The 27,180-nt window shown below is 33.5% G+C and overlaps 1 protein-coding gene across 1 annotated transcript in view; it reads right to left on the bottom strand.

The window, feature by feature from the left end:
• The window catches only part of Fsip2 (fibrous sheath interacting protein 2), a 77,944-nt gene that overhangs the window by 12,390 nt on the left and 38,374 nt on the right, over window positions 1–27,180 (bottom strand). Inside the window, exons 14-17 of the mRNA XM_046447146.1 lie at window positions 26,064–26,121; window positions 25,008–25,044; window positions 13,010–21,998; window positions 2,264–11,733 (exon numbers count right to left, since the gene is read on the bottom strand). Coding sequence (XP_046303102.1) covers window positions 2,264–11,733; window positions 13,010–21,998; window positions 25,008–25,044; window positions 26,064–26,121 — 18,554 coding nt within the window. The remainder of the gene's footprint in view (window positions 1–2,263; window positions 11,734–13,009; window positions 21,999–25,007; window positions 25,045–26,063; window positions 26,122–27,180) is intronic.

Here is a 27,180-nt window from a genome sequence, read left to right as displayed (position 1 = left end):
AATTTTTCTCATTTCTCTTGAAAGTTTTGTGACAGAAGAAGATATAACAACTTATTTTTAAATCCTAGGTAGAAAATCCTAGAAAATCTAAATATAGATACTGAAAAAAAGGCAAGATATTGCTTGATCTTCACTCATAGAAATAATGAGTAGCCAAAATTATGAGCTTTGAATTTTCGCTTTTCACTCCTCCACTCTTGATCCTTTGGACATATTTTCCAAAAGATTATTCAAAATATAAATATTCATTATTTTTCTCCTTCCTAGTCAAATCTTAAGTTCTATTTTCAATGTTAAAGACAGATAAAAAATATAATTATAATTAAATAAACAAATTACATCCATTTTGTGGCCTTTGACCAGGCCATAGAATCTCTAAATTAATAATCTTGAACCCAACCTTCCTTTGTAATATTGCAAGCCAGCTTTTCAGATTATGATGCCTTAAAGGAATATTTTCTATAAAAACAAACAATTAGAAGCAACTCTTTAAGAAATGAAAAATAATCAATTATCCTTTGTGGTGGAGGAAAAGAGTGGGTTAAAAAAATATTCCAAATCATTCTTTATAGTTTTGGTATTTGCTACTGAATGTTATTTTAAAATCATATGTCTGGTGAGTTCAGAACTTGTATCTCAAAACAAAGAATTAATCTCTGAGGCAGAACCAAAAATTGTCTGTACTATCTGAGTTGATCTACTGTTCTTCTTTTGTTTCTTTGTTGTTTTGTGTAAGATAGACAACATACATCTCAGATTGGTGTATAAAATCTGTAATTTATGTACCTTAACTAAAGTCCCTGGGGATGCTGGGGTATTTTTTGTTTGTTTGGTTAGTTTATACAAATTTTTTTTCTTTCTCTTAAAAGGACAGAGGCATTAGTTTGCTTTAAACATTGATTTCTGTGGTTTTATTCCTTAAGAGAGTCAGTAACTTATGGCTTTCTGTGATTTTATTACTTAAGAGAGTTGTGAGCTAAGAGTAGGATTTGTGACAAAAAATTCTATAGATAATTAAAAACTGATCTTAGCTAATGGTATTCTATAGTCTGTTTATGCACATTTTATTTCCAAGTGATTACTTATATATAAATAAATGTCACTATGTATGTGCTAAATTAATGATGAGAATTCAGATGGAAAAGAACATTTTACAACTAAAAGGGACCATTACCTATTCCAAAACCAAAGGATAAAGATTAGAGAGTCTCAGATATATATGATAGTTTCAGTATTTGGCTTTGAAAACACAAATGATCTACTGATTCATTTATCAGCCTTGAGATTTAGTTCAGTGAGTTGCAGAACTGTGCTGAGTTTATGTTCCAGGGAACATGGTTCTATAAATCTTTGTTAAGTATCCAGTTCGTAGACTACAACCTTAAGCACTCACAGCTCTTTTATAAATGCATAACTATCTATACAAGGAGCTTTGATGAAAAGCGAAATGTGCAATTGGTTAGTATAACTATATCCACTGGTAAAATAATTCTGTTATATTCGTTAATAGTTTTCTTGTAACAAGTATATAATTTTTGATGTTTTGAAGTCCCATTAAGCTTAATATATTTGAGGCAAGAATATGAGGCTCCAGGGCAGAACTACATCCACAGAAATGGGAACAGTTTCCTAAAAATAACAACATTAGGACAGTTGGGTCTACAGCAGGGATAGAAGAGGAAAATATCTGGGTACATCTTGACAGTATAGGGCAAATGTGAAGGGCCAATGTAATTAAATGAAATCATAAGAACAAGCTTAATCTAATAGCAGTATGTTTGCTGAAGAATGTTGTGAAAAGAAAAGTAACACTATTTAGAAGACTTAAATTTGAAAATCAAAACTATTTTAGATGGTTTCAGGTATCCTGACATTCCACTAACTTGTCCTTTAGAATACTGTTAAATATCCATAATGAAGAATTAAAAGAATTATACACGACTATATTTCTTCTGACTCTTCAAATGACAATTGTACCTTCAATCAGTGTAGTACTACTGTTAAGGACATGTCTTTATATTCCCATTCTTTATAAGATAAAAAGCTATTTTAAGTGAATTATTCTAGGAAAACTTGCCTGAGACCTTTAGAGTGAGTCAAGGTATCAAATGAGTCTTAGTAAACCAGATAACTGTGTGGACAAACTGGTGAAACCAATTCCCTTTTAGGCTAGACAACAACAACAAACATGCATTCCCATTTAACTATCAGACTAAAGAAATCAGAATCACCGTGTCTCATTGACCACTGCCTTTACACTTACCTCCAAGGGTTTTATATCTATTCGTCCTGTCTTACTCAGTGTGGTTCGTCTTTCTTTCTGTCTCTTTTCTGAATCAATTGGTTCTGTAGAAGAGTAACTTTTCCCACTTATTGATGCTCTTCTCAGTTCTGCTATGCTATGTCCAGTTCTTCTTATACATTCCATTTTAAGCTTCTCAAGAGGTTGGGTTTTTACAGAAAGGACTGTTAAGTGTTCTGAAACAATCTCTGGATCTATTTTGATTGGTTTTTTCCCAAGATATGGAACTATTTTAATTGTAGAGTTTTCTTCATCTGGTTCTTCATTATCTAACTCAGGCATAATTTTGAGAACATGGTTTTGTGCCTTGTCAACAATTCTATTAACATCCAGCTCTCCACAGAAATGAGAGTTTGAATTCTTTGTGTTAATGCTTTCTGATGAAACACTTGAAACTCCATCAATAATCAAACTAGCCACATTCTTAGGAAAGACTATGCTTGTATCTTTGGTGTCATAAAATTCTTTATTAGTTTCAGATTGTTGAAATACATTGCTATAAACAGAATCAATAACCTGAGAAATCATTTCCATGCTTTCTGGTTCTAAAGACTGTTCTTCAGAATCAGCAGCTATAAGAGAAATATTACTTTTGGAAATTTCAGCAATTACATTTTTTGTCAGTTGAGATGCGATTTTACTTAACTCTGGCTTTGTTAAGTTGTTTGTGTCTTTGCTTGATGCACTTGGCAATCTTAAAAGTTTAGCCAAAAACAAGGCTAGTGCTTCCTCTAAAACCTTGGCATGTAACACAGAACCTTTTCTGGATGAAGACTTTTCCTGGGACTTAAGTTCATCAATAATTTTGACCACTTTTTCCATAATTTGTACAGCTTCCAGAGCTAATTCTGAGCTTGATACTTCTTCCCCTCCTTGCAGTTGAAATTCAGAATTGGAAATTTCTTTCACCATTAAGAAACCTATTATATCAGAAAGGACATTGCTCTTACCCATTAAATCTTTAAAAACAGATGTATGAGAGCCAGAGTGTTTTAAAACATTGTCATAAACAGAATTAACTATGTTTTCAATAGATGCATTGTCAGCTAAAGGTACAGTAGGTGATTCCTTAGTTGATGATACAAGTTTAATCTTACTTTTAGAGATAAATTCTTGGAATGATTTTAATATTTTTAATGTTATATTTTGCATTTCATTTTCTAGAGATTTGGTTATTTCTTTACCTCCCTTTGGAAACACAGAAAATAACTTAGATAAAAATTTTATAGCAATTTCTTCTATTACATTATAAGACAGTTTATGAGCCTGTGATGATTGAGGTGAAGCAGTTTGAATAATATCTTTAAGGATATTTTCAACAGTACTATCAACTTCTGCACACTGATGTGGAGTTAACTCTCCACAAAAATAGTTCTGCAACTGATTGCCAGCAGCTTCTCGTAGAACTAAATCAACTATGGTTTCTAAAAGGAGTCTGCATCCACTAGCTACACAATTTTGTATGACCTCTGTTGTTCCAAATTGTGGCAACAAATTATTATAAATAGACTGAACCACTAATTGAATGATCTCATCATCATTGGGGTGTAAGGATTCTGCATATTTCACAACCGTATTTTCATTTCTAGAGATTTCTTCTGCAACTGTATTTACTAACTTCATTTGAAGAAAATCCAGTTCTGTGGATTTTTTTCCCTCAGGTGATTTTGCTTTGTTTTTGCTATTGGATATTGATTGAAAATTGAAAATTTTTGATAGAAGAGCAGAAATCACATCCTCTAAAAATCTATGAGGCAACATTATGGTATATGGTGATGATGTTTGACATTCTTTGCTGGCTGTTTGGACCACCTTTTGGACTTTTTTGACAACTTCCTTAGATTCTAGAGGAAAACATGCTGAATTTGGAACTTCATCACAAAATATCAAGTTAAGATGATGTTGAAAAATTTCATCTATCACTGCACTAGTTACACTTCTTGCTAAATTTTCCCTGTTACTGTTGATTTTCTTACAAATAGATTCCTGAGATCTATTCTCCTTCAAAATATTGCAAACAGAAGAGTGAACAACTTTATTGACTAATGTTTTATCAATTGACTGGCTTTTTTCTACGGAAGGTAACTTATCTGAACGTGCTTCTTCAGTCATTTTATGCATATGTGACACTTTATCTACACTTTTAGCCTTAATACTGGATGATGCTTCGTCTGTAGTTGGTTCTTTACACTTAGGAAGTCCTGTCGGATCTGAAGATATTTTATCAGCATGTGGGAGAAACTGATTTCCCTTATGTGGCCTGAACACCTTAATTTTAGCATCTGAAAACTCCTTTAACAGTGAATCAATGAGTTTCATAGCGGTTTCATAGAGTTCAGCCTGATTTTGATCATCATTTGCTTTTAGACATTTATCACATATTTGTGGTTCGGGTGAGGAAGAAAAAACCAATATATTAACAATTTCACTGATAACATCTTCTAAAAAGTTAGCCGGAAAAACTGCAGGTTTATTTCTTGGTAGGTGCTGAGGATGGTCAGGTTTACTAGGTTTAATTTCAGTATTTTTCTGTCTTGCACATTCTCTTTCTCTCTTTTTCTCATTTTCTTTCTCCTTTCCCCCTTCTTTAACTTTTTCTCCTTCTTTCTTTTCTTTCTCTTTGTCAAGGACTTTTTCATTAATCGAAGGGGATAAACCCTTTTTAACAGACTGTGCAGAATCATTGTCAACCACCTGAAATATATTCAGTGCTTTATCACCTGGAGAGCTTTTTCTATATCTTGGTTTTGATAAATCCAATGGTTCTTGAGAAGATGATATTTCTAAAACATTCTCATAAATATTTTCAATGACATTTTGAACACATTCATAACCTGAATATGGTATTTCATCCACATGTATATGAGCTGAAGGGTTTCTCGTTTCTTTATTGCTTGGCTTTTGGATTATTTTTGAAGTTTTGTCTGTTATAGTCTCCATACTTCTTGCCTTGGGCTTGAAAGGAGATGCCTGAAAGTGTTTGTCAACTTTTTCTATTGGACTTCCCCTGGTACTGTCAATCTTCTTTTCATTGTCTATTTTACAATCTGACCTATGTACATACTTATCATATTCTTTATTATCAGTAGCAACTGAAAATTGTGTGTCCACCCCAGCACCTTGCTGCTCATTTTTTGCAGTGGATTTTTTCTTCTTCTCAATTTCATTATCTTTAAGTTTTTTATTTACATATGGATCTTGAGCCTCCTTCCTTTTCACAGTGGTGGATGGAATAGTAACTTTTGATACATTCTCACTATGTTCTTTAGTATGAATTCCCAGTTTATTTTGATTCTCTTTCTTTTTATTTGCTACACTTGCAGCTGACTCTGATACTAGGTTAAACAGATTGCTGTCCATAATGGCATTTATAGAGCTGATTATTGAATCTTGAATGTCACTCTTTCTGCTCACTGCAACTCTATCATCTATGTCCATAACATTTTTCTGATCTGAGCTTTGAGAACTGTCCTTGTGTGATTGTTCTGGTAAAGTAGGTTGATCTTTTAAGCATCTAGTTATCTTCATAGAGGTTTGTTGTGGTAGGTTTTGAACCCTTTGGGTAATGTTGTCTGGGTTTAGAAATGAAAAGAAAGTAGAAGACCATTCTCCTGAGAATAGTGGTTGAATCTTGAATGTAGAGATGGCCTTCTGGGCTAACATGGCAATCATTTCTATAACAATGCTACTTTTATCACCTTTCTGAATATCCTTAGATCCATATTTACCTATGAACTCATCATATACAAAATTAGATATATTATCAATTGTCTCCTTATCAATTGGTGGAAAAGAAAATATTTCTTCAGCATGTGGTAAAACTTTAACTTCACTTTTCCTAAATTCGCCTATGAGTGAGTTTGCAAATTTGATAGCCAACCCCACAATATCTGACTCTGGAATTTCTTTGTTAGAATCTTCAGTAATAGTTGGGAAAGGACAAAATTTGTTAACAAGGTCAACAATTACATCTTCTAAAAACGTAGCTGAATACAGAGAATGCCGTTTCTTTTTCTTATCAGATTTAGCAATTACAGAAGCACAATCATTACCAGATAAGTCACTGGAAGATGATTCTTCACCATATAAAAATGGTCGTAAGTGATGATCCATAATTTCCTTCATAATGAAGCTAGCTATCTTACTGAGAAATGAACCTCCTTTTTGGTCTGCTCCTTTCTGTACTTCAGCTTGGAATTCAGATTTTTTCAAAATATTATTACATATGGAGTCAATGAAGTTCTCAATAGCTTCTAATTGCACACTTTCTGAATTCTCTTCTGCTATGGCAAGTCGAATCTCATGTTCATAAATTTCTTTTATAATGTCATCAGTCAATTTTGAAGCTGTGTCCACGGACTTATCATCTGGTATAACCTCTTCCTCTTTTAGTTCATTTTCAGCATCAGTTGAAGGGACAATATGCACTAGAAGCTTACAAATCATATCTTTTAAAAGAGAACGAGGCAACACAGTAACACAAGATGGAAAGCCACTGCTATCCTTCGTTATGATACTAAGCACATTTCTGATGATGTTGTCAGCTTGAGGGGAAGAATAGGAAGAAGACACTAATTCTCCTGAAACTAATGACTGTACTTGATAATCATAAATTTTTTCCAATAGTAAATGATATATTTTTCTTCCAAAAGAAGCAGTATCACTTTGTATAGCCCTATATATTTGAATTAGAGATTTATATTCATCTAATAGTTTTTCATAAATTGGAATGACTGTTTTTTGAACCATTTCTTTATACTGCTCTGAAAAACACAAATTTTCATCCAAGTTATCTGCAACTAAAATCTCTGATGTGGTGAACTCTAGAATGATTGATTTTACTAATGTTGTAACAATGTTAGTAATTCTGGCTTTTGCTCCATCTGGGTTTTCAGCAGCCAAGACATTGTGTGTGAATGCATAAAGAATTTTGCATAAAAGCTCAGAAATTACTTCCTCCAAAAAGGCTGCTGAGTTCACAACAAAGGACAATTCTCTTTGTTTAGGATCTATTGCTTTCTGTTTATAAGTTTGATCAGCTGAAGCTGAAAAGAAAGTTTTATCTCCAGATAAAAATGACTGTAGATGATGGTTAAAGATTTCTTTTATTATAAAACTTGCTATTTTTGAAACAGGTATGTTACTTATACCTTTTTGATCTTTTGCAAGAGATTGGTATAGATTTGAATGAGAAAGATCAGCATATATGGACTCAACCATAGACTGTATATCTTTTTCTGAAATCATACTTTGCTTTTTATTCCCATGTTTAGTAATACATATTGCATGTTTTGAAATTATTGACATAATTTCCTTTATAAGTTTTATGACTGTATTATTTAAGTCTGATTGGGAAATATCTGTATGTTCTACACTGGAAGCTGATGGACTAATCTGAGACATAAGCTGAGTGACTATTTTTTCCAAGTGAGTATGAGATAACATAGTAGTATACATTGTTGAAGCCTGTCTCCGGAATCTTGATTTACTAATGTCATATTGAACTCTATTTACCAACACATTTTCATTGAGTTTGGAATGTGACTTAAAAGGAAAATTTGCTATAAGATCTGAATGGATTTGGAAATGAAGTGTTTCAGTCAGAATGATTTTAGTTACCCTTGCAGACAATGTCTTTATGTCATTTAAGAAATCGTTATCAGGCATAATTTCCCTTTCATATTCTTCTAAAACTTTGCTATATACCATGTCGATAATGTTTTTGACTGTAGCTCTCTCCACTGGAGGCAAACACAATTGTTCCTCAGCATTATCTACAATGCTCACTTGGGCTTTTGAGAATTCTTCTGCTATGAAATGGATGAGTTTTTCAGCTTTATCAAACAGTTCATCTTCTGAATCTTTCACTGACTTCATTTGTACAATGCCTACCACTCTGTGGAATATTTTGCCTAAAACCCCAGAGACTACATCTTCCACAAAAGTTGAGGAATAAGCACCAGTGTAAAGTAATTGATCTCTGATATCATCAGAATACTCATCTGATAAAGATGATAATGACTTTCCATGCATAAATGGCTGAAGATGTTGTTCACAGATATATTTAATGATAAAACCTGCTATTCTATCAATAAAAACATCATTATTGTTTGTGATATTTTGCTGCACTAAAGCTTGAGAATCAGAGTTTTGTAAAATATTTTTGAACACTGAGTCAACAAGATGCTGCACATCATCTTCTGAATAAACAGACTTTACTTCTTCATCTTTTGAAAATCGAATTTCATGCTGGGAAATTTTCATCCTAATATCACTGATTAGGTTGGAAGCAATTTCATTAAAATTCATTCTTGATTTATCTTTTGGAGTTTCTCTGTTTGGAACCAGGCTGGATGTAGAAGGAAAGAATCTAGATAATAGTACTCGGATCATATCTTCTAAAAATGTGTATGGCAGTAAAGTATTATATGGAGGTAAACTCTGGTTTGACATGATAGATTTACTGATGTTACTGAGGATGTCTTGAACAATATTCTCAGCCATTGAAACAGAATAGGAAGAAGCTGACAAATCACCAGAAAACAATGGATGAAAAAGATAGTTTGAAATGGCTGCCACAATTAAATTGGTAATGTTTTCCACAAAAATAGTACTATCATCTGACTCTTTATCAATATCAGGGTCTAGCCCATGCTGATTTAAAACATTCCTATAAACTGAAGTGACAAGTTCATCCACAATATCTGTATCTGTAGTGGGGAAAGACTGCTCTTTGTTATCATATGGAATGGAAATTTTAGCTTTGTCCAAATGATTATTCACTGAGTTTATTATTTTATGGGTCATGTTTTCCAGTTCAACTTCAGTGTTCGGTTTTGGGCTAAAAATCTTTGATAAAAGTCTGGTAACAATCTCCCCTACAAGTGTGTCTGGGCGAATACCTAAAGGTGATGGCTTCTGGGGTCCATATGATTCTGTAGCTTCACTGAGAACCTGTTTGACCATATTAGACACAGCATCATGTGGAGTCTTTGAACGAGGCCAAACCTCTCCACTTAAAAATGGCTGAAGATGGTTTTCAATAGTCTCCTGGATAATAAAACTGGCTATTTGGTCAACCATAATTGGACTTCTGCTGACTATATTTTTCTGTATAGAAATAAGAGAACCAGACCTTTGTAAAATACTACTATAAATAGAATCCACCATCTTTTCAAGGTTTTCTCCTGTAGCTAGATGTTGATTATCATAGATAGTGAACCAGATTTTATGTTTTGAAATGGCTGACATAACCTTATTTATTATACATGTGGACATTTCATTAAAATCTGAACTCATTAAGTTTTTTGTTTCCAAACAGGAAGGATTGATGGATGGAAGACTGAGCTGAGACAAAAGTCTTCTGATGACATCTTCTAAAAATGAGTGCGGCAACTTGGTGCTATAGCTTTTTGATGGCCTGGGCTGGAAAGTAAAATTTCTCAAGTTATTTTGAAGCTTCTGCAATATAATTTCAGCTTTGAGAGGGTAATATAAATGAGGAACAAGTTTTCCTCTATGGCAAGATGGAAGTTGGTAGTCTAAAATCTCTATCAATATGCTATCAGCTATTTGTTTTGTTATTGAACTATCACCATATAACAGATTATTGCCACATGTCACATTCAATTCATATTGCTCTACAACACTGTAATAAATTGAGTTAACAATCTTAATAAGAGTTTCTTTATCAATTGGTGGAAAATATAGCCTTTCCTCAGCATTCCGTAGAACAGTGATTTGAGAATTATTAAATTCATTCACTATATTGTTGACAAACAATATATTCATCTCATTGAGATGGGCCTCAGTGATGTTTGCATTTTTTTCCCACAATGATATAGAGAGATGACAAAACAATTCTGAAATTATTTCCTCCAAAAATGTGGCTGAATAAACACTTGTGGTGTTCATCCCTCTTCGAAGTACTTTGTTAGAAACGGCTATTCTATCCATTTCCTTTGTTTCTTGTCTATTAAGAAGTGACAAAGAAGATTTTACTGTATGTTGCTTGCCAAATGGTGCTTGTATTTTGGAACTAGTCACACTGGGATTACTCAGATCTTCTGTCAAAGAATTACTGTCATAACTCACGAATCCTAAAAAGTTTTTATCTTGTCTTAATTTTACTAATTCTGGTACATTTGCTTTTGAGCAAAATGTAGACTGTATTTCTCTTGTTCTGTATTTCAAATGTTTTTTTGCAAAAGGTGGACTTTCAGGAGCTTGTTGTAAGCTGTGAGATAGTTTGTCCATCAGTGATTTAACCAAGCTGTGGGAAATACTAGCAAGCATACTATCTGAAGACATTAAGTCTTGATCCATGTCTGCCAGATTTTCCAAAAGATCTGACATGTAATCTCCTTGAAGTTGTTCACAGCCCATCAATCCCTTACAATAATAAAAATCACCATCATCTTCACTTTGAAGTAATTTTAAAAGCTGACATTCTTCTGCCAATATTTCACTCGAAAGAGAACCATCATCAGCAAAGACAGTGTTTGTGCATTTTTCCAAAAGTGTTCTAACAAGTTTCTCACACACAACATTGAGAAGAAAAACTGATTTTGGGGAAAGACCTAGGTTATTTGAAAGTGTAAAATTACTTTGTTGATTATTTGGGCAGGAGAAAAGTGTTCCTGGTAGTTTTCCTGATTCCATAGCCTCATCTGGAAATTCATCTGGCAAAAATAAATCTACAACAATATTGAACACCTTATTGACTACTTCTTTGGATTCATTAGTTTTTAGGCTACCAGCAAATCTGTCTAACTTTTTTGCCAGATAACTTAATTTATTGTTTTTAACAAGTTGATCAATTTTGTGAGTAGATGATTCCCAGTCTCGTGGACTTATCTGTCTTTCCACTATACTGATTTTGCTACAAAAGGACCCACTATTGCTTCTAAGCATTGAAAGCGAGTTGTTTCTTCCATTACTTTCAAAGTGATGATTTATTCCTATTTCTTTGGAGATTACATGAATCACTCCTGTTAAGAGATCCTGAAAGAAATCATCCAAGTCAGGAGAAGCTACCTCTGGACAGTATATGTATTTTGTTTTGATGGAACCCATTTGCGGTGTAATTTCAGCTTTTATAATGTTACCATTAGAAAGAATTTCAATAATAATTTCAGAAATACTTAAAGCAAGTTCTCCAATAGAAATTGACCTGTTCTCAAACATTTCAGAATGAACTGAAATAATCTTGTTAAATGCTGCACTTTGGATTTCCCAGTCTTTGTTTTTTTCTCTACCCTCTTCAGTGACATCAGAAATGCTTGAAGTTAAATGGCAAATGACAGACTCAGTGAGTTGCTCACAAAATTGATAAATTGAAGAAGTATTATATATGCTTCTTAGAGGTTGTGTTAATTCATACTGTTTCCTTGAGAGTGTAGAAATAGGAGATATCTTCTCCTCATTGGAAACTGAAAAAAGGAAACATTACCATTTTTAGCATGCATCAAAGGAAATATGGAAAATTCAATATTTTGGAAATCATTTACATGTGTTTCTTACTTTTGGAGCACCTCAATAAAGAAAAAGAAAACCCTCAAAACCCTAATAAAGAAATAAACAGGATTTTCTTCAAATATTTATTTCTCTATGTTGTGGGTCTCAGTTTTAGCCACTAAGTTCAATAATTTTAGAAATACTTAAAGCAAGTTCTCCAATAGAAATTGACCTGCTCTCAAACATTTCAGAATGAACTGAAATCATCTTGTTAAATGCTGCACTTTGGATTTCCTAGTCTTTGTTTTTTTCTCTACCCTCTTCAGTGACATCAGAAATGCTTGAAGTTAAATGGAAGACGACAGACTCAAGTGAGTTGTTCACAAAATTGATAAATTGAAGAAGTATTATATATGTTAATAAGCCTTCTGCCCTCCCCCAAGTAAAATATTTAAGTCATGTGTTAATGTCTTTCTTGGTTGGATAGTTATGAGCTTTAACAAGCTGAAAATCTTAGGCCAGAGAAAAGATCTCCAGTTTTGTTTAAATATATTATCCTGTCTCCAGTGATAAGTAAAGTCTGAATATAATTATTTAAAAATAGTTTTAGTCAAAACATATAATGCATTGCCATACTTTACTTTTAGGATGCCAAGAGGTTGTTAGTAATATCATCTTGATTAAAATAAAAGTGTGACAACTCTAGAAAGGTTAGTGAGAGACTGCAATGGTGTGTTTAAAGTTTTGGAATTCATGCCTCATACATAATCAACATTGCCTGCCTTAAAATAGTATCTCTTTTTCTTCACCTGCAGATACAAAAAACTGAACATATAGTTCAGATTCATTGTGTGTGTGTGTTTGTGTGCGTGTGTGTGTGTGTATGTGTGTGTTGGAAAGTACTAGGGACTGAACCCAGGGGTACTCTACACTGAGTTATGTCCATAGTCATTTTTGAGATAAGATTTTGATAAGTTGCCTAGTCTGACCTTGAAATTGTGATCCTTCTGACCCAGCCTTTGGAGTTGCTGGGATTATAGGCATGTACCACCTCACCTGAATACACCTTTTAGATTCAAATCATGAAAAATTTTTTGACTTTAATATATATTATTTTAACATAATGCACCTCTAATATTGTTTTCAGAAAAATAGAGAATGCAGATTCTTAAACAGAAGATCTTTAAACATACTTTTTTACCATTTTCTAAAAATTATGCTAATTTTTAAAATGAGTTATCTCTTGCTTACCTCTACTTCTGAAGTTCTTCAAATATGTGATCACCGAGGTAGTGACATGTCTTGCTATCAAATGAATTTCATTTGGACCCAGTTCATGATCAGCAAAAGCAATGACTTCAAATTCTTTCAGAGTTATTATTTTATCTATCTTTGGGTTTTTGTTTTTCCATTTCTGCAATAAGGAAAAATCTTCCTTGCAGGCATCAGGGTTTCTGCTGTTTTCTTCAGGCATACAGCTATCTTTTTTGTCCCACATTCTAAACAAGTTTTCCGTATTCTTTTGTTGTCCAGATATTTCAGATAGAGGGCTTTGTTTTGATATGAAAAATGGCTTTATTGTTTCCTTGCTTTCATTGGTGTGTGGTTGATTTGGAAAGCCATAGCTTGACAGTACAGTATTGACAATATTTTCTGCAGCTAAGCATATTTTAAGTGGAGAAACAGTTGTCTGGATTTGGTTTGGCTCACCAACTGGTTTTAGGGTCTCATAATGAAATACTCTTGGATTTTCACTTTTTCCAATCTCCATAAATGACATGACTTGCTTTAATGATGCTTCTGTGGAGTCGTTTGCTTTCTGAGACAGTTTTTGTAAGACACTGCCTTCAGGAAGGGAGCTATTTCTTTTCATGTCTTCATCAAAACGGCAGAAGTTAGGTTTCCTTGGGCTGTGATATTGTACTTTACTTCTAGAACATGATGGCATAGTTTCTGAATGAAGTTCCTCTGACTCTGATCTTTTAATTGTGTCTTCTACAGAGGACCTGACGTATGAGGGTAAATTTGATGAAACCCTGTACTTTGTATTCATATCTTCCTCTGAATAAAACACCAAGTCAGGTACACTTCTTTGTGGAGGATTATTCCTCAAACTATTTTCTTTTAACTTTGATGAGGGTGTTTTTACATTAGTTGCTAATTCAACCTGATTAACAATGTAAGTATTTTCAGTTCTTTGGAACAAACTTTCCTTTGGAAGGTTTTTGATCAAAGACTCTTTGAAATGAGCACACTGATCCATTAGTGTGCCAATGATCTCACTTGCTACAATGTTCTCTTTCAATGTGGGAATTGAAGGTGGATCCACTTGGCTTATTTCTTTGTCTAGCTTGTTCTTGATTGTGCCAAGCATGCCATTGACAATATTAATAGCATATGTAAGTAATTCTGAATGAAATGAATGAACCTGTAGCAGGGTGTTCTGTATGTTTTCCTTAGAAATAGTAATTGGCTTGGATTCATCAGAATTTTTTTTCAGTGGTTGTAATTTTGGCAATATATTTTTGCTTAATAGTCTCTGTTGGACTTGGAAAAGGTTTTCTATAGGCATTTTCACTATTTCAGAAAACTCATATTTGGAGATATGTTTAAACTGCAAGTCTACAAACGACTCTAACATATTTATAACCCTTTCTACAATCTCTCGAATAATCTGGTTGCTAGAGCCTATAGAAATCGAATCCTTTGTTTTCATGTTACAGACTGGTAAACTGTTGAGGATATGCTTTGTTGGAAAACCATGATTGCTTTTACTAGAGATGTGTTCTTTCCTATTTGTTAGATTTTTTTTACTATCTGAAGTGGGCATCTGAGATAAGAAGCACAGCTGTAATTTTTCAAAGAGTATTTCAACAATTTCCCTTCCAAACATATTAATTTGTGCTTTGGTATCCTCAGCTCTAGTAGAACCTTCTTTAAAGTGATTATAGAACCTGCTTTCACAATCCTCAAGAGGTGGCAAATTTAAAAGTGAAAGAGAATATTCTAAATCTTTTGCTTTTATTGAAATTTCAGTCAAAACATTTTCAGCAGTCATCAGTAGCTTAAACTTTTCATTTTCCATGTCATTTGATTCACTTTGCCATTTGTCAAACATTTTTTTAAATATACCTTCCTTTGGAAAAATCTGTTCTAGCTGTGAAGAAACATTCTCTAAGTAAAAGCATGCTTGCTCTTTGGCAGAAGACCCAGCATATAAATCATGCTGTGAAGGTTTGAGATCATCCAGATATGAGAGTTTGATTGGATAAGACAAATTGTAGTTATTTGTAGCATATAATTCTTGCAAAATTGTATTAACTAGTTTACTTGCTTCCATGATTTGATCAGATAGTGAAACTTCTGTATTTACCATTGCTCTAGTTTCCATCTCTCTATCAATTTTTTTCACAACTGATTCCAGAATATTACTTGTTATATCTTTGGCATACATTTTTAGTTCTGAAGTGGGCAATTTTGATTCCAGTAAGTTTTTGGCATCTCCTGTTGATAGGATGTGTGGCAGTCCAGTGAAAGTCTTGGACCAACTATCTATTGAAGTCTTCTCTCCAGTACTTAACTTGATCTTGCTTTTAGCTTTAGCAACAGTAGGTCCTAGGTATGATTTTGTTTTAAATTTAGGCAAAGAGGTAATTTTTGATCTTCCTTTGAAATTTGCTTTAAGACCTTGCCTAGGGCTGCTCTTAGGGCTAACTTTAGAATTATTTAGTCTAACAGGTGGCAATTCATCAGAACAATCTTTAGGGGAAAAACTCTCTTCTAGATGGAGTGAGATGAACTGTGTGATCATACTAAGAACCATTTGGACTAAATCTTTTCCTAGGTGCAATGGTGAATATTGCAAAGAAGTGTTTTCTAACACAGAAATATTTTGACTCTTTGCAGAAGAACACACCTGTAGCATTCCATATCTACAGGCATTATTTGTTTTCCCTGCTTGTTTAGTTTCTCTAAAGCTTGGTAGTTTCATTGGTAAAGTATCATTATTGTCACATATCTCTACTTCTCCCCTTTTGTTTTTGTATAATGATGTCATAACAACATGGTACATTTTCTCCAAAACACTTTCAACTATATCATTTGCAGCACTGTTAATATGTGACTGAAAATTTTTTTTGTGTGTTATACCTGATGTTTTAATTTTATAATTAGACATAAAGGTGGGGATTTCATTATATGGAGGCAAACATCCTAAGACTTCCATTATTCTTTGATCCAAGTTATTCAAAAGATCTTCTACTGCACTGAGTAATTCAGTTTTCTCTTTTTGTTTTGATTCTCCATTTCTCATAAATATTTTTTCCAAAGCATTTTTCTGGATTTCCTTCTCAAATGTCGTTTGGTTTTGCTCTACTGGGCAATTTGTAAACAGAGATATTGTAGTGCTTTTTGCTTTTTCTTTGTGTTCCAGCAATATTTCATTTGCTATAGTTAATTGTGAAAAGTTATGATTCTCTTTTGAGGAAAAACTAATTTCCTTTACAGAACTTTTATTATATAAAATCTTTAAAGTACTGTCAACAATTTCATTCACAAAGACATTTTTCTGGAATAGAATGTTATTTGGAAATGGATGCATTTTTTTGATTTCTAAGTCTAAGTCATTCTTAATAAGCTTCAAAATGGTGCTAGCAATAATATCAGCATATTTCTTAAGACTAGCTTCTGATAAATGAATCGTGGATCCAAGTTTTTCTCTGTAACTGGCAAAAGTGTGTTCTGTAAGTTCTTCACTGAGAATGGATTTAGTTGTTGATATTTTCAAGACATTCACATCAGATTCCACTTGGCTTGATTCACAAAAAATGCTATCATCTTGTTTACAATTTTCCAATTCTGGGCTAACAAATGACTTTGCTTTAGGCTGTAAAGCAAGAGTAATTAATGAATCTATTCTTTCTGTGGCAAAAGATTGTAACCGATTGAAAATAGTCTTAGTGATGGAATTAGCATTTTCCTCACAAGGGTCAGGAATAGATTTCTTGGTGTCTTCTTTCCCCGCTACAGCTATCTGATTATCATCAGCATAAGCTGATTTCTTTTTTTTTAAATATGGAAAATACTCTGTCTTTTCTTCACTTTTTGAAACCACAAGGAGGGACTGATGACCCTCTTCTTTTGGAAAAGTATCACAAAAGGTCATTTGTGCAAGAGTGGAATCCTTTGCATTTATGCCAAGCATTACAACAGAATTGAGATTATGAAGAACAATATCCACTATATCCTTAGAGAACAAAATGACGTCTGACTTAGGAACTGAAAATTCAGGAATATTCTTGTTTGTACCCTCAATGAAAATTTCAGAATTTGGTTTCAAATATTTACCTGTTATGCTACTTTTCAGAGAGGGAGTGACAAAGGAGAGATTGTTCTGAAACAGAGTTTTTTCATAAATATCACACAAGATACCTTTTATGGTATCTTGTATTTGAAACTGAAGTATTTTTCGATATTCAGGCTTACTGAACAGCTTTTCAATAATACCTTCTTGCTGATCTGAATTAATCTCTTTGTCAGAACTGTGTTTGTCACATTTACTTTTGCATGATACAATATCTAGCACTGTGCTAACAACTTGGCTTGCAATACTTTCAGAAACCACAATTTTTTGAGTCAAGAAAGGACCCTCCCTTTCTTTATCTAACTCATGTTTGATTCCTTGTAGTATTTTTGTAGCCACTTCTTTTGCATAAATATTTAATTTTGATAAAGATGGTTGGCACCAGGAGTTGGACTGTCCTGACTTGATATGATCCACTGAGCAACAGGAATATTGTTCATCAGATTGTGAGTCTTTGGCTGATAATGCTTTGCTCAATGTACTTTCATCATGTGGATAGGGTAAAGTAACTGGCACTGTGAAGTTGACTTGGGGGTAAAAGAGTGATTTTACCTTGGATGTAGTAAAAATTTCTAAGTTGGTTAATATTGTCTGTACAATATCTTCAATTACATTTACTTTGTTTTGTTTTTCAACAGTCAACCTGGACTGTAGAGAACATGGATTTCCATCCAACACAGCAACAGAGGAGTTTTGACCATAGGTGTGTTCATGAAAAGAAACATTAGCTGAAAAGGTGACAGTTTTGCAACTATTTTCACGTACATTTTTTTCTGTCATGGCAGCTGAATAAAGTTTATGGAATACAATTCTAACCACATCATCTGCCACTACTGTTACATCTGTGTCAGACACTAATGGACCAATTACCTTATTCATAAATTGAACAGATGTTTGAGTAGTTGACTCATGAACATTGTGAGGCATGTCACTGAAATGAGTCTGAGAGGGAGAAAGCACATTTAATTCATTGATTAAATCACTTTGAAAAATTTCATTCAAGATATTTTTTATAATTGGAACAATTGGAGATTTATGTGGTTCTCTGAGTTTCACTTCAATTTTGTTCAGCGTTCTTTCTAGAATCCATTGTTTAGAAGAATATGTTTTAGCTTCCTCTCTCAGTGATGTTCTCTCTCCACTTAATTCTTTCTCTGCAGGTGCCTCATCTTCTATAAATGATTCTGTGTCAGCTCCTCCAGGAAGGAAATTTCCATAAGTTGGCTGGTATCGATAAGTTTCAATGCCTCTGTCTTCAGATTCAGTTTCACTGAATGTATCTGTGGATACTGAATCTAAAATTAAATCAACTATATTTGTAAACATTTGTGTTTCAGGTGATGGGTTTTTTATACTTGTCTTCAAATCTGACATGTTCATATTTAATTCAGTTTGAATTGTTTTCAAAAGAGCACTTGATACCTTCTTTGCTTGTGTATATAAAGTAGACCGCAATGGTTCTTCACAGATATCTGTGAATGCACTGGTACTTTCACATTCCCAGTCCACCCCTCTGTCTTTTTGACTGTAAACATTATTAACATCTAGAGTATCTAAATTCTCATTGGCAAACCCTTCCAAATTAGCAAAAACCATATTAAGAATATCTGAAGCTGTAGTTTTCAATGCATTTGGATGTGTTACTTTTGAGTTCTCTATTTTGGAAGACACAGGAGCAACATTTTTTGCCTTGCTTTTAGTCAGATCTTTATTATTTTTCTGCATCATTTTGGAAATTATGTCAGAGATTATACTGGTGCATTTGGCCATTTCCTCAATAATTGAAGCAAACGATAAGTTGTCAATGTCAGGAGAATCTGATGAAGCTTTAAAACTTGCTAAATTGGTATCCATATCAACACCACATAGTTTTGAAATGATATATTCCAAAATAGTTTTGGAAATTAACTGAACATCAGATACCAGTTCGGTGGCCATTTGCTGCTTCTTGTTTGATTTCTTTCTGTTTTGCTGACTACAGGATGGTTGAGAGTTAGGATAGACACATGCTAGTTGGTTTAACATTTCCTGTAGTGTTTCCCCAATACTATCTAATACTTGCAATTTGTTATTCTCTTTGAGGTCTTTTCCATTCTTGATACTATGGAAAGCACAAGGAGTAGCCAAAGATTTGAGAAAAGATTTTTTATCCTGTCTAAGTGACAAAGTGTTTTGTTTGTCAAAGTGGTCAGATCCATAGGAAGTTGAAGATGTTGACTTATCTGAAAGGAGAAAAGTATTCCTTTGATCTTCATTTCTACCTGATACCATATCACAAATACAAGTTAATAATGGACTGGTCATAATGTCATCATTGAGATCTGTGACAAGATATTCTAATTTCTTATCATTATCGGCAACAAATCCTTTCCTTGTAGGGGGTTTAGTATAGTCTATCTCTGTAAGATGTAAGTTTTTCTTACTGAATTCTACTTCATTCTGGATAGCATGCAAAACAATGCTTACTATTTTAGTCGTATAAGTACTAAGTTGAGATTGAAATAAAGATTGTTTGGGAAGTGAAGGTTTGACTCTGTTTTGCAATTTTGGACAAATCAATAGCTTCAGTTTTTTAAAAACTGTATCAATGATCTTATTACTAATGTCATCTACATTCTTAAGTGTACCTTCTTCAGATCTTGACCGGTAAGGCTTTTTAGAATCTACATCAAGAGATGATAAATATTTCATTTTCTTTTCACTGTCAAACCACATTTTCAATGTTTTTTTATTTGGTGCTTTATTGACTATTTGGGGACTGTCAGATTTATCTTGAAAAGTTTGACAAACTGATGATGAAATGATACTTTCAGTGATATCGGGAATGCAGCTTGATGCCTTATGAAGTATATTTAACACAGAATCTGCTATTTCTTTAGCCACTGCAGTAATTTCCGACACAGAAAACATCTTGTGTATCCATTCTTGACTTGACAGTCCTTGAGATTCTTCTGTAACAAGAGCTGAAGATTCTTTGCCAATTTTGCTGCTGAGGTAATCAGAAGAAGCAGAAAATATATCCTTGAACATTTCTGTTAAAATACATTTAACTATGTTTTCTGAAGTCTTTTGAATTTGATGCTTTTGATCTTTGGTGAAAATGGAAATGTCTTTATTCAGGCATGGTTTTTCCTTTAAAATGTCTTCATTACTAAAAGATGGCAGCTCTGTCTTTAATTCCCAATCATGAAGTACAACTTTGCTTGGAGCAGCAGACTTTGTAGGTGGTCTCCTGATTTTTTTGCTTTGAAAATCAGTGTTTCCTTTTGTAAACCGATGATTAGAAATCTGGTCTTGTGGTTTTCCTTTTTCTTCTTTGAAGGATGAATCAAGCACACTTTTCACAATGTGGTCAATCTCTTCATTATCATCTTCAGAATAAAGGACCATGCCTGGGACATTAATAGGTGGAAATGGTTTTCTAGGCATAGGTCCATTAGATAAGCTAGTGCCAGTGAGTCTATACTTTTCTTCAGTGTCAGAAATATTTCTCACTCTAGGTTGTCTTCTTTTTTGCACACCTGTTTTTACTGGCTTCTGGCGGAGCTGTGTAAAAATATCATCAAGTAGTTGAAGGAATACTATTGTTTCTTCAGATGCAACAAGTCTCTCATTATTAAGTTCAGTTTGTACATAACCTAGTATAGTACCGATTGCTTCTTTTACATAACCAATCAAATTTGACTGTGAAAAAATACCTGATATTAAATTTTGTATTTCTTCTTTGAAACTTAAATTAGTTTTATCAGGATCAGGAGTGGATTTCTCTCTGCCATCACTTTGAGGTACTGTGTGTGTTGGGTCTGTCTTATTTTGCTTTTGATGTTTGGTTTTGTCTTCAAGAGGAAGTTCAGTTTTCTTATAAGATGCAAGAGTCTTCAGCTTTTCTAAAATGGCATGTACCATATCCTCTGCAATATCACACATAGGTTCCAAAGGACACGGCGGTAATGACTCTTCTGAAAGTTTCCCATTTGATGATGTGAAACACTCATCACTGGTTGTTAAATTTGGTTTAAGGTCGACTGACAAATCTTCTTGTGAAAATACCTCAACACATTTTTTCTCAACTGCAAGTTCTAGTTTCTCAAGCATGTTTTCCACAATCTCTGAAGCTACAGAGCAGATATCAACATTGGAAAACAAGTCTTCTTTGTCAGACTCACACTGGTCAACAAAAACTTCGGCGGTTACAGAAGAAAGAGAAGGAATGGCCTGGGTTAAATCAGACATTAGTTCTTGAAAAATGCTTTCTAAAATCAGTTCAGTTTCCCCTTTCAAGTGACATTTAAAGTTAACAAAAACATTCTTTAAATTCTTTATCTCATCCACAGCTTTTGCTTTTTGATCAGAAAACAATGGATTCACATTCACTAAGCCATCTGTTTCTGTGGTAGCATCCTTCGATTTTTTTCTGCCTGTTTCCAATGGTGCTAAAAGATGACTATCTGATTTAGAACTTCCAAGCTTAGGGTATGAATACATCAAGCTGGCTTTGTTATATTTGAGTTCAGAGGCTATAGACTGTCCTTTCTGGTGAAATGCGTTCCCCACAACTCTTCTTTCCACATGAGAAGAAGGAGGTTCTAAGGGTGTGTTTGTTCTTTTTACTGATGTGTGAACTGCAAATGTACAAGGCTCTGCCTGATATGTTTTAGTTGTTGCAGATGTGTAGCTTCCATATGTAAACTCTTCACTGCATGTGCTACAGAAACTTGAACTATCTGAAGAAAGGACAGAGTCCTCAGACACTGGATAGGTATTATTTTGCAACCTTTCTTCATACTTTGTGATGGCTGGATATAATATGCTAGTCACTGTAGCTACAACCCAGGTCATTATGTTCTGAATTATACTAGTCAGTTCTTCAGAAGTTACCTGGAAAATAAATAAGAAGGGATAAAAAAGAAAATCATGTAATAATTTATACTCAGGGAACAGAGAAGAACATTTAATTTTTTTTATATCAAAAAATGCATAAAAGGGAAGCAAAGCAACACAAAATAAAAACAATTTGAGCCAGGCACAGTGGCATACCCCTGTAATCTTAGCAACTCAGGAAGCTGAGACAGGAGGATCACTAGTTCAAAGCCAGCCTCATCAATTTAGTAAGGCCCTAAGAAACTTAGAGAGACCTTGTCTCAAAATTGGAAATAAAAGGGTCTGGGGATGTAGCTCAGTGGTCAAGAACCCCTGGGTTCATTCCCCAGTACCAAGCATATATATATATATATATATATATATATATATATATACACATATATACACATAAAAATTAAATCAGACAGCTCCCAGAACAACTGAAACAGTTTCTAGAACTCTGGCTAACAGTGCGGTCTAACAGCATTCATATAAAAATGGAAGTGATGCAAAAAACAGCTTTACCATCTAATTGATTACAGGGCTCCTGCAATCAACCAGAGCTCCGTTACTGTGACTAAACTCTATATTGTTTTGATCAGCTGGGCCCAGGACAGGTGCTCAGTCCAAACCCATGGCCTCCAATGACTTGTAACACTAGGTGCTAAGCTTTCCAAGTACCTGTTGTGAAATATGCCTTCTTGTGCTCTGGATTTATAGTAATATTATTTGGTTATTTCTTTTATTAAATAAATGGAGTTGACATATTTCTCAGTAATTATCTTCATTCATTTTTGCATGTATATAATAAAATATTGAATACTTTTCCGTGAAAAAAAAATGCATGGCTAGAATACCAGCATGGTTTGTGAAAAACACATAGTAGAAAATTTATTTAGAATTTTAGATTAATTTTGGTTAGTCTAGTATCTAAAACAGAGAAATATTTTGTGCATAATATTTCATTTATTTGTCTTCCTTCAGAAATTTTTAAAAATTTATTTTCCCTAGTTTTCATTACTAAGATAAATGACTGTTTAAAAATAAACCATGAAATTGCTACCTAGGCATCTATCACGCAACTATTTTGTAACAAGAAATGTGTTCATAACCCTGTAAAATTCTTTAAGGTACATCAAATTATTTCCAATTAACTAGTTTTCAAACAGATGTCATCCAAATATTTGTGTGCCTTCAGAGGCATCTATCTGCCTCACTGGGGTATAAGGATGGAAAATACTCCATCCTTATCCCCATTCCCTGCTGCTGCAAGGGTCAATCTGTGGTCTGTATATATGAAATAAGCTTACTGTTAACAACTATTTGATAGGCTACAATAAAAGCTAATACTTCATAGAGACTGAGTGTCTTTGAACCCCACAAGAATATCAGTGCAAACTGCCTTAAATAGGAAAGCTGAAAACAGATGATCAAGTGAAGGAATAAATTAATTTAGAAAGAACATAAAAAGATAAACTCAACTGGAACTCTAAGATCCAGAAGGGATGAGAAAGTGTAGGAAATTTGGAATATTCCTCAACTTGAATCAGCACTGAAATTTCAGAAACCAGATTTAAATGACCACAGTGTCAATGTTGCTCTCATAGAATTAGACTGAACTGCAGTAGAAACAAATGTACCTACAGGATTCAGTTAAACCTCTACTTATTTACTGCACATATATTTTCTTCTAAAAGTCATCTTTCTTATAATAAAGTGTAGTCTTTTTAAAATTATTACCAATATGAAAACATACAGGTTGTAAACACAATAGATGGCAGCAAAGCTGGAAGTCTGTTTTTTAAAGTATAACAATAAATGATAATATGATTCTTGTAATAGGGTTATCTACACCCATAATGTTGCCTAAGTTAGTCCAAAATTATTCATGCTTCAGGAAAATCATCAAAGAAAAAGTAACACTATGTAGTACCCTTTCTCCTGATAAATTTATGAGTTTTCAGGGTGCATCCTAGGAAAGTTCATTTTATTAAATTTTCATTCCCCCAAGCTCTTAAAATCCCACTGCCCTGCATCTCTCCATCTATCTATCTATTTTTTATACTAATTTTATAGACAGTACTGGTGATCTGAAAAACACATTTTGGGATGACAGTATATATTATACAATACTTGTTTTACATAAAAATAAAACCTAAAGTTTAACAGAGAAGATAATCATTCAAAACCAACAACATTTAAAATATAAACTAAAATATTCAATATATACTACCTTTTATAACCCAAGATAATGAACAACAGACCTACATTATTACTCTTAGGCTAAGTATGGGAGAGTTTTCAACCTCAATATATGAAAGAAGGGACATTCCTAAAGTTTTGGATTATAGTGAAATAAGTCAAATAGAATCCTGTTTTTCAAATTTTTTCTATGTAATATAAATTTGAAAATATTCCCTTGAACCAAAGCTTCTGTATTTGGCTGCATATTCTATGAATTGAGCAGGTATCCATGTGAAGTATGTGCTTACTCCCCAACAGCTTCATCTTTCTTGACTGGTCTATCTAGACCCAAAGCTGGGTCTTAAGAAAATACAAATGAACAAAAACTCTCTTATCTTTGCTCATTCCAACTTTCAGCTCAGAGGTGACCCAGTTCTTTCCCATGACGACTCCTGGAGACAGATACTGGCATCCAGGCTCACCTGCTTTTGAGCTCAACCGCAACATATGCAAAACATTATGGTTAATGGCTTCCCATGAGAGATGGGCTTGTGGCATTCCATGTTACTCCCATGAAGGCTAGGTTCCTTTGTACCCCCCATTTTATACTCATGCACTCCCTCTTGAAGATACACCATCAATTTTTTAATAACAACTGTGGACCACAATAGAATCTGAGAATTAACTGAGATAAATTTCAAAGAGGATAAAGAGCAAACATGGAAGATGAGCAATCAATATACATGATTCCTGGTTATTGGATTCACAAAGTTTTTTCCTATTATGACACATAAGAATACATAATTAATATGCTGCTTTTTCAGTGACTCTTATGATACATACTTTTTGTTGCAAACAATTTTGTAGAAGGTTCTGTTGTCTGTAAAGCCAAGAAAGGTTGATCACTTTTAAGATAAAGAATTTATAAAAATCTTTCCAAAATATCTAATGATTTAACTGGTCTCTCCCTGATAGTTTCACAGCAAAAATTTTTAAAAATGAATAAAACTTTTTTTTTGTCCAACTCTCTAATTTTACCTCCTCTTTAGATATTGGCCTCTGGATTCAGGAATGTGTCTTATTACTCAGGGGTGTACAGTTATAGCTGTTTTATAAACAATATACCTGTCTGCTTGTTTGCTTCTGACATACCTTAACTATGCATATGATTCTCTGGGGAAGGACACAGGATTGGGAGGGAGTTGTTATGGTTTGAATATGTGGTATCTTCAAAAAGCTCATTTTAGAAAATGTAGCAATATTAAAAGGTGAAATGATTACATCATGAGAGCTGTAATATAATCAATGGATTAATCCGTTTGATGGATTAATAATATGAAGGGACTCTTCTCAAGCTGAGAAAAATAAGCACCATTAAAATAGATAGTCACCAAGAATTGAGCAACGAAAAGAACCTGGGGTTTAAAAAAACGTATTTTGGAAGTTTCGACAGGCTACATCATTAGAGATCATTATTGTGGAGTACACTGTAAATATATTTTATGAAGGAAATAACTGATTAATTAATTAATATTGTATAGTAAATTATATGAATAAAATGATAGGAAGTCAATAATCTCAAAGGGTATAGGAATGCCAAGAGTAGAAAAAAATTCAGATCCTGAGAAATTCCCTGGGGCAGGGAATGGGGACTGTGCCTACAAGCCCCTGAATGTAAAAGCCATAAGGATAAGAAGATAGGAAAGAGGACAAACAGTTATTTATTTTGTTTGCAATTTAAGGTTAGTTCTGAAAGTTTGAAAAAATGAAGCTTCACTAATTCCAAGTAGATCTACAATAAGGGAGTTTTCCATGCAATAATGTACTTATGAAGAGCACTATTATGCAGTGATTAAAATATTAATTTATAATTTACACATAAATTTTTTAGACACTTACGTGTTTGAGAAAACAGGAGAAGAAAAAATACCCGTGGCTGTAGCTCTACCCTGAGGTCCTATATATTAGGAAAACAAAATTATAATTTATATCTCATCCTTAGCAACTTTATAAATGGTAAATTCATCCTCTAGTAGATTGATATTCTTGGTTGTCACTGCCTTGTTTATAAGCTTTTAGGGATTCTCCATAGTAAAATCCAAAGTCCTTGGCAAGGCATAAAATACACTGTAAGTCTGACATTCTTATCTACCCCTCCAGTGTATATAGCTAGTTTTTCATATGTATTGTGTGGCAGAGATACAGAATATACCACAATCTCCTAAAGAAATATTTTCTATGCCTCTGGACCATTGATTTTGCCATTTCCTGTTTAGTACTCTGTGTCCTCTCCTAACTTGCTGTCTTATTAACCTTGTGTTAACTCCTATTGAAAGTTATAAAGCACTGATAATAGTTAAACAAAACACAGTTAAATGGAAAGATCTCATGTTAATGGATTGAAAGATTTATACTTTTAAAATGTCCCTATTACCCAAAGTGATAAACAAATTCATTGCATCCATATCAAATTCCCAATGTCATTCTTTACAGAAATAGGAAAACATAATCCTGGCATCACAAGGGACCCCCAAGAAGCTAAAGCAACCCTGAGTAAGAACAAAGCTGAAGGCACTACACTACCTATTTCAAAATACATTAAAAAACAGTAGTGATGCAAACAGTATGGCACATGAATAAAAAAGCCAAAAGCTCTTTTTTTTAAAAAAATTTTCTCATACTATAAAAGAATATAGAAGCAAAAATAAATAAATCCATACATGTAAGGTCAATTGATCTTTGAAAAAGTTACTCAGGACACAATGGGGACCAGATAGTCTCTTCAATAAATATTGTTAGAAAAATGGTATATTAACATAAAAAATAATTAAATCTGAGCCTTATTTCACTTCATATGCCAAAAAAACCCAAAACAAAAAAAACAAAAAGACCACAAAATGGATTAAATGCTTAAATGTAAGATCTTAAGCCCTAAAACAACTAGAAGAGATTGTAGGGATTGTAGAGATTGTTGTCTTCCATTTTCCCATGTCTTGAGATTTTCTGTGAGCCTACA

This window comes from Marmota monax, unplaced genomic scaffold, assembly GCF_021218885.2.
Source record: "Marmota monax isolate L192 unplaced genomic scaffold, Marmota_monax_Labrador192_F-V1.1 WCK01_AAM20220418_F8-fsc00007, whole genome shotgun sequence".
Lineage (NCBI taxonomy): Eukaryota > Metazoa > Chordata > Mammalia > Rodentia > Sciuridae > Marmota > Marmota monax.
The sequence above is the reverse complement of the archived record's forward strand: the minus strand, read 5'-3'. Positions and strand labels throughout refer to the sequence as shown.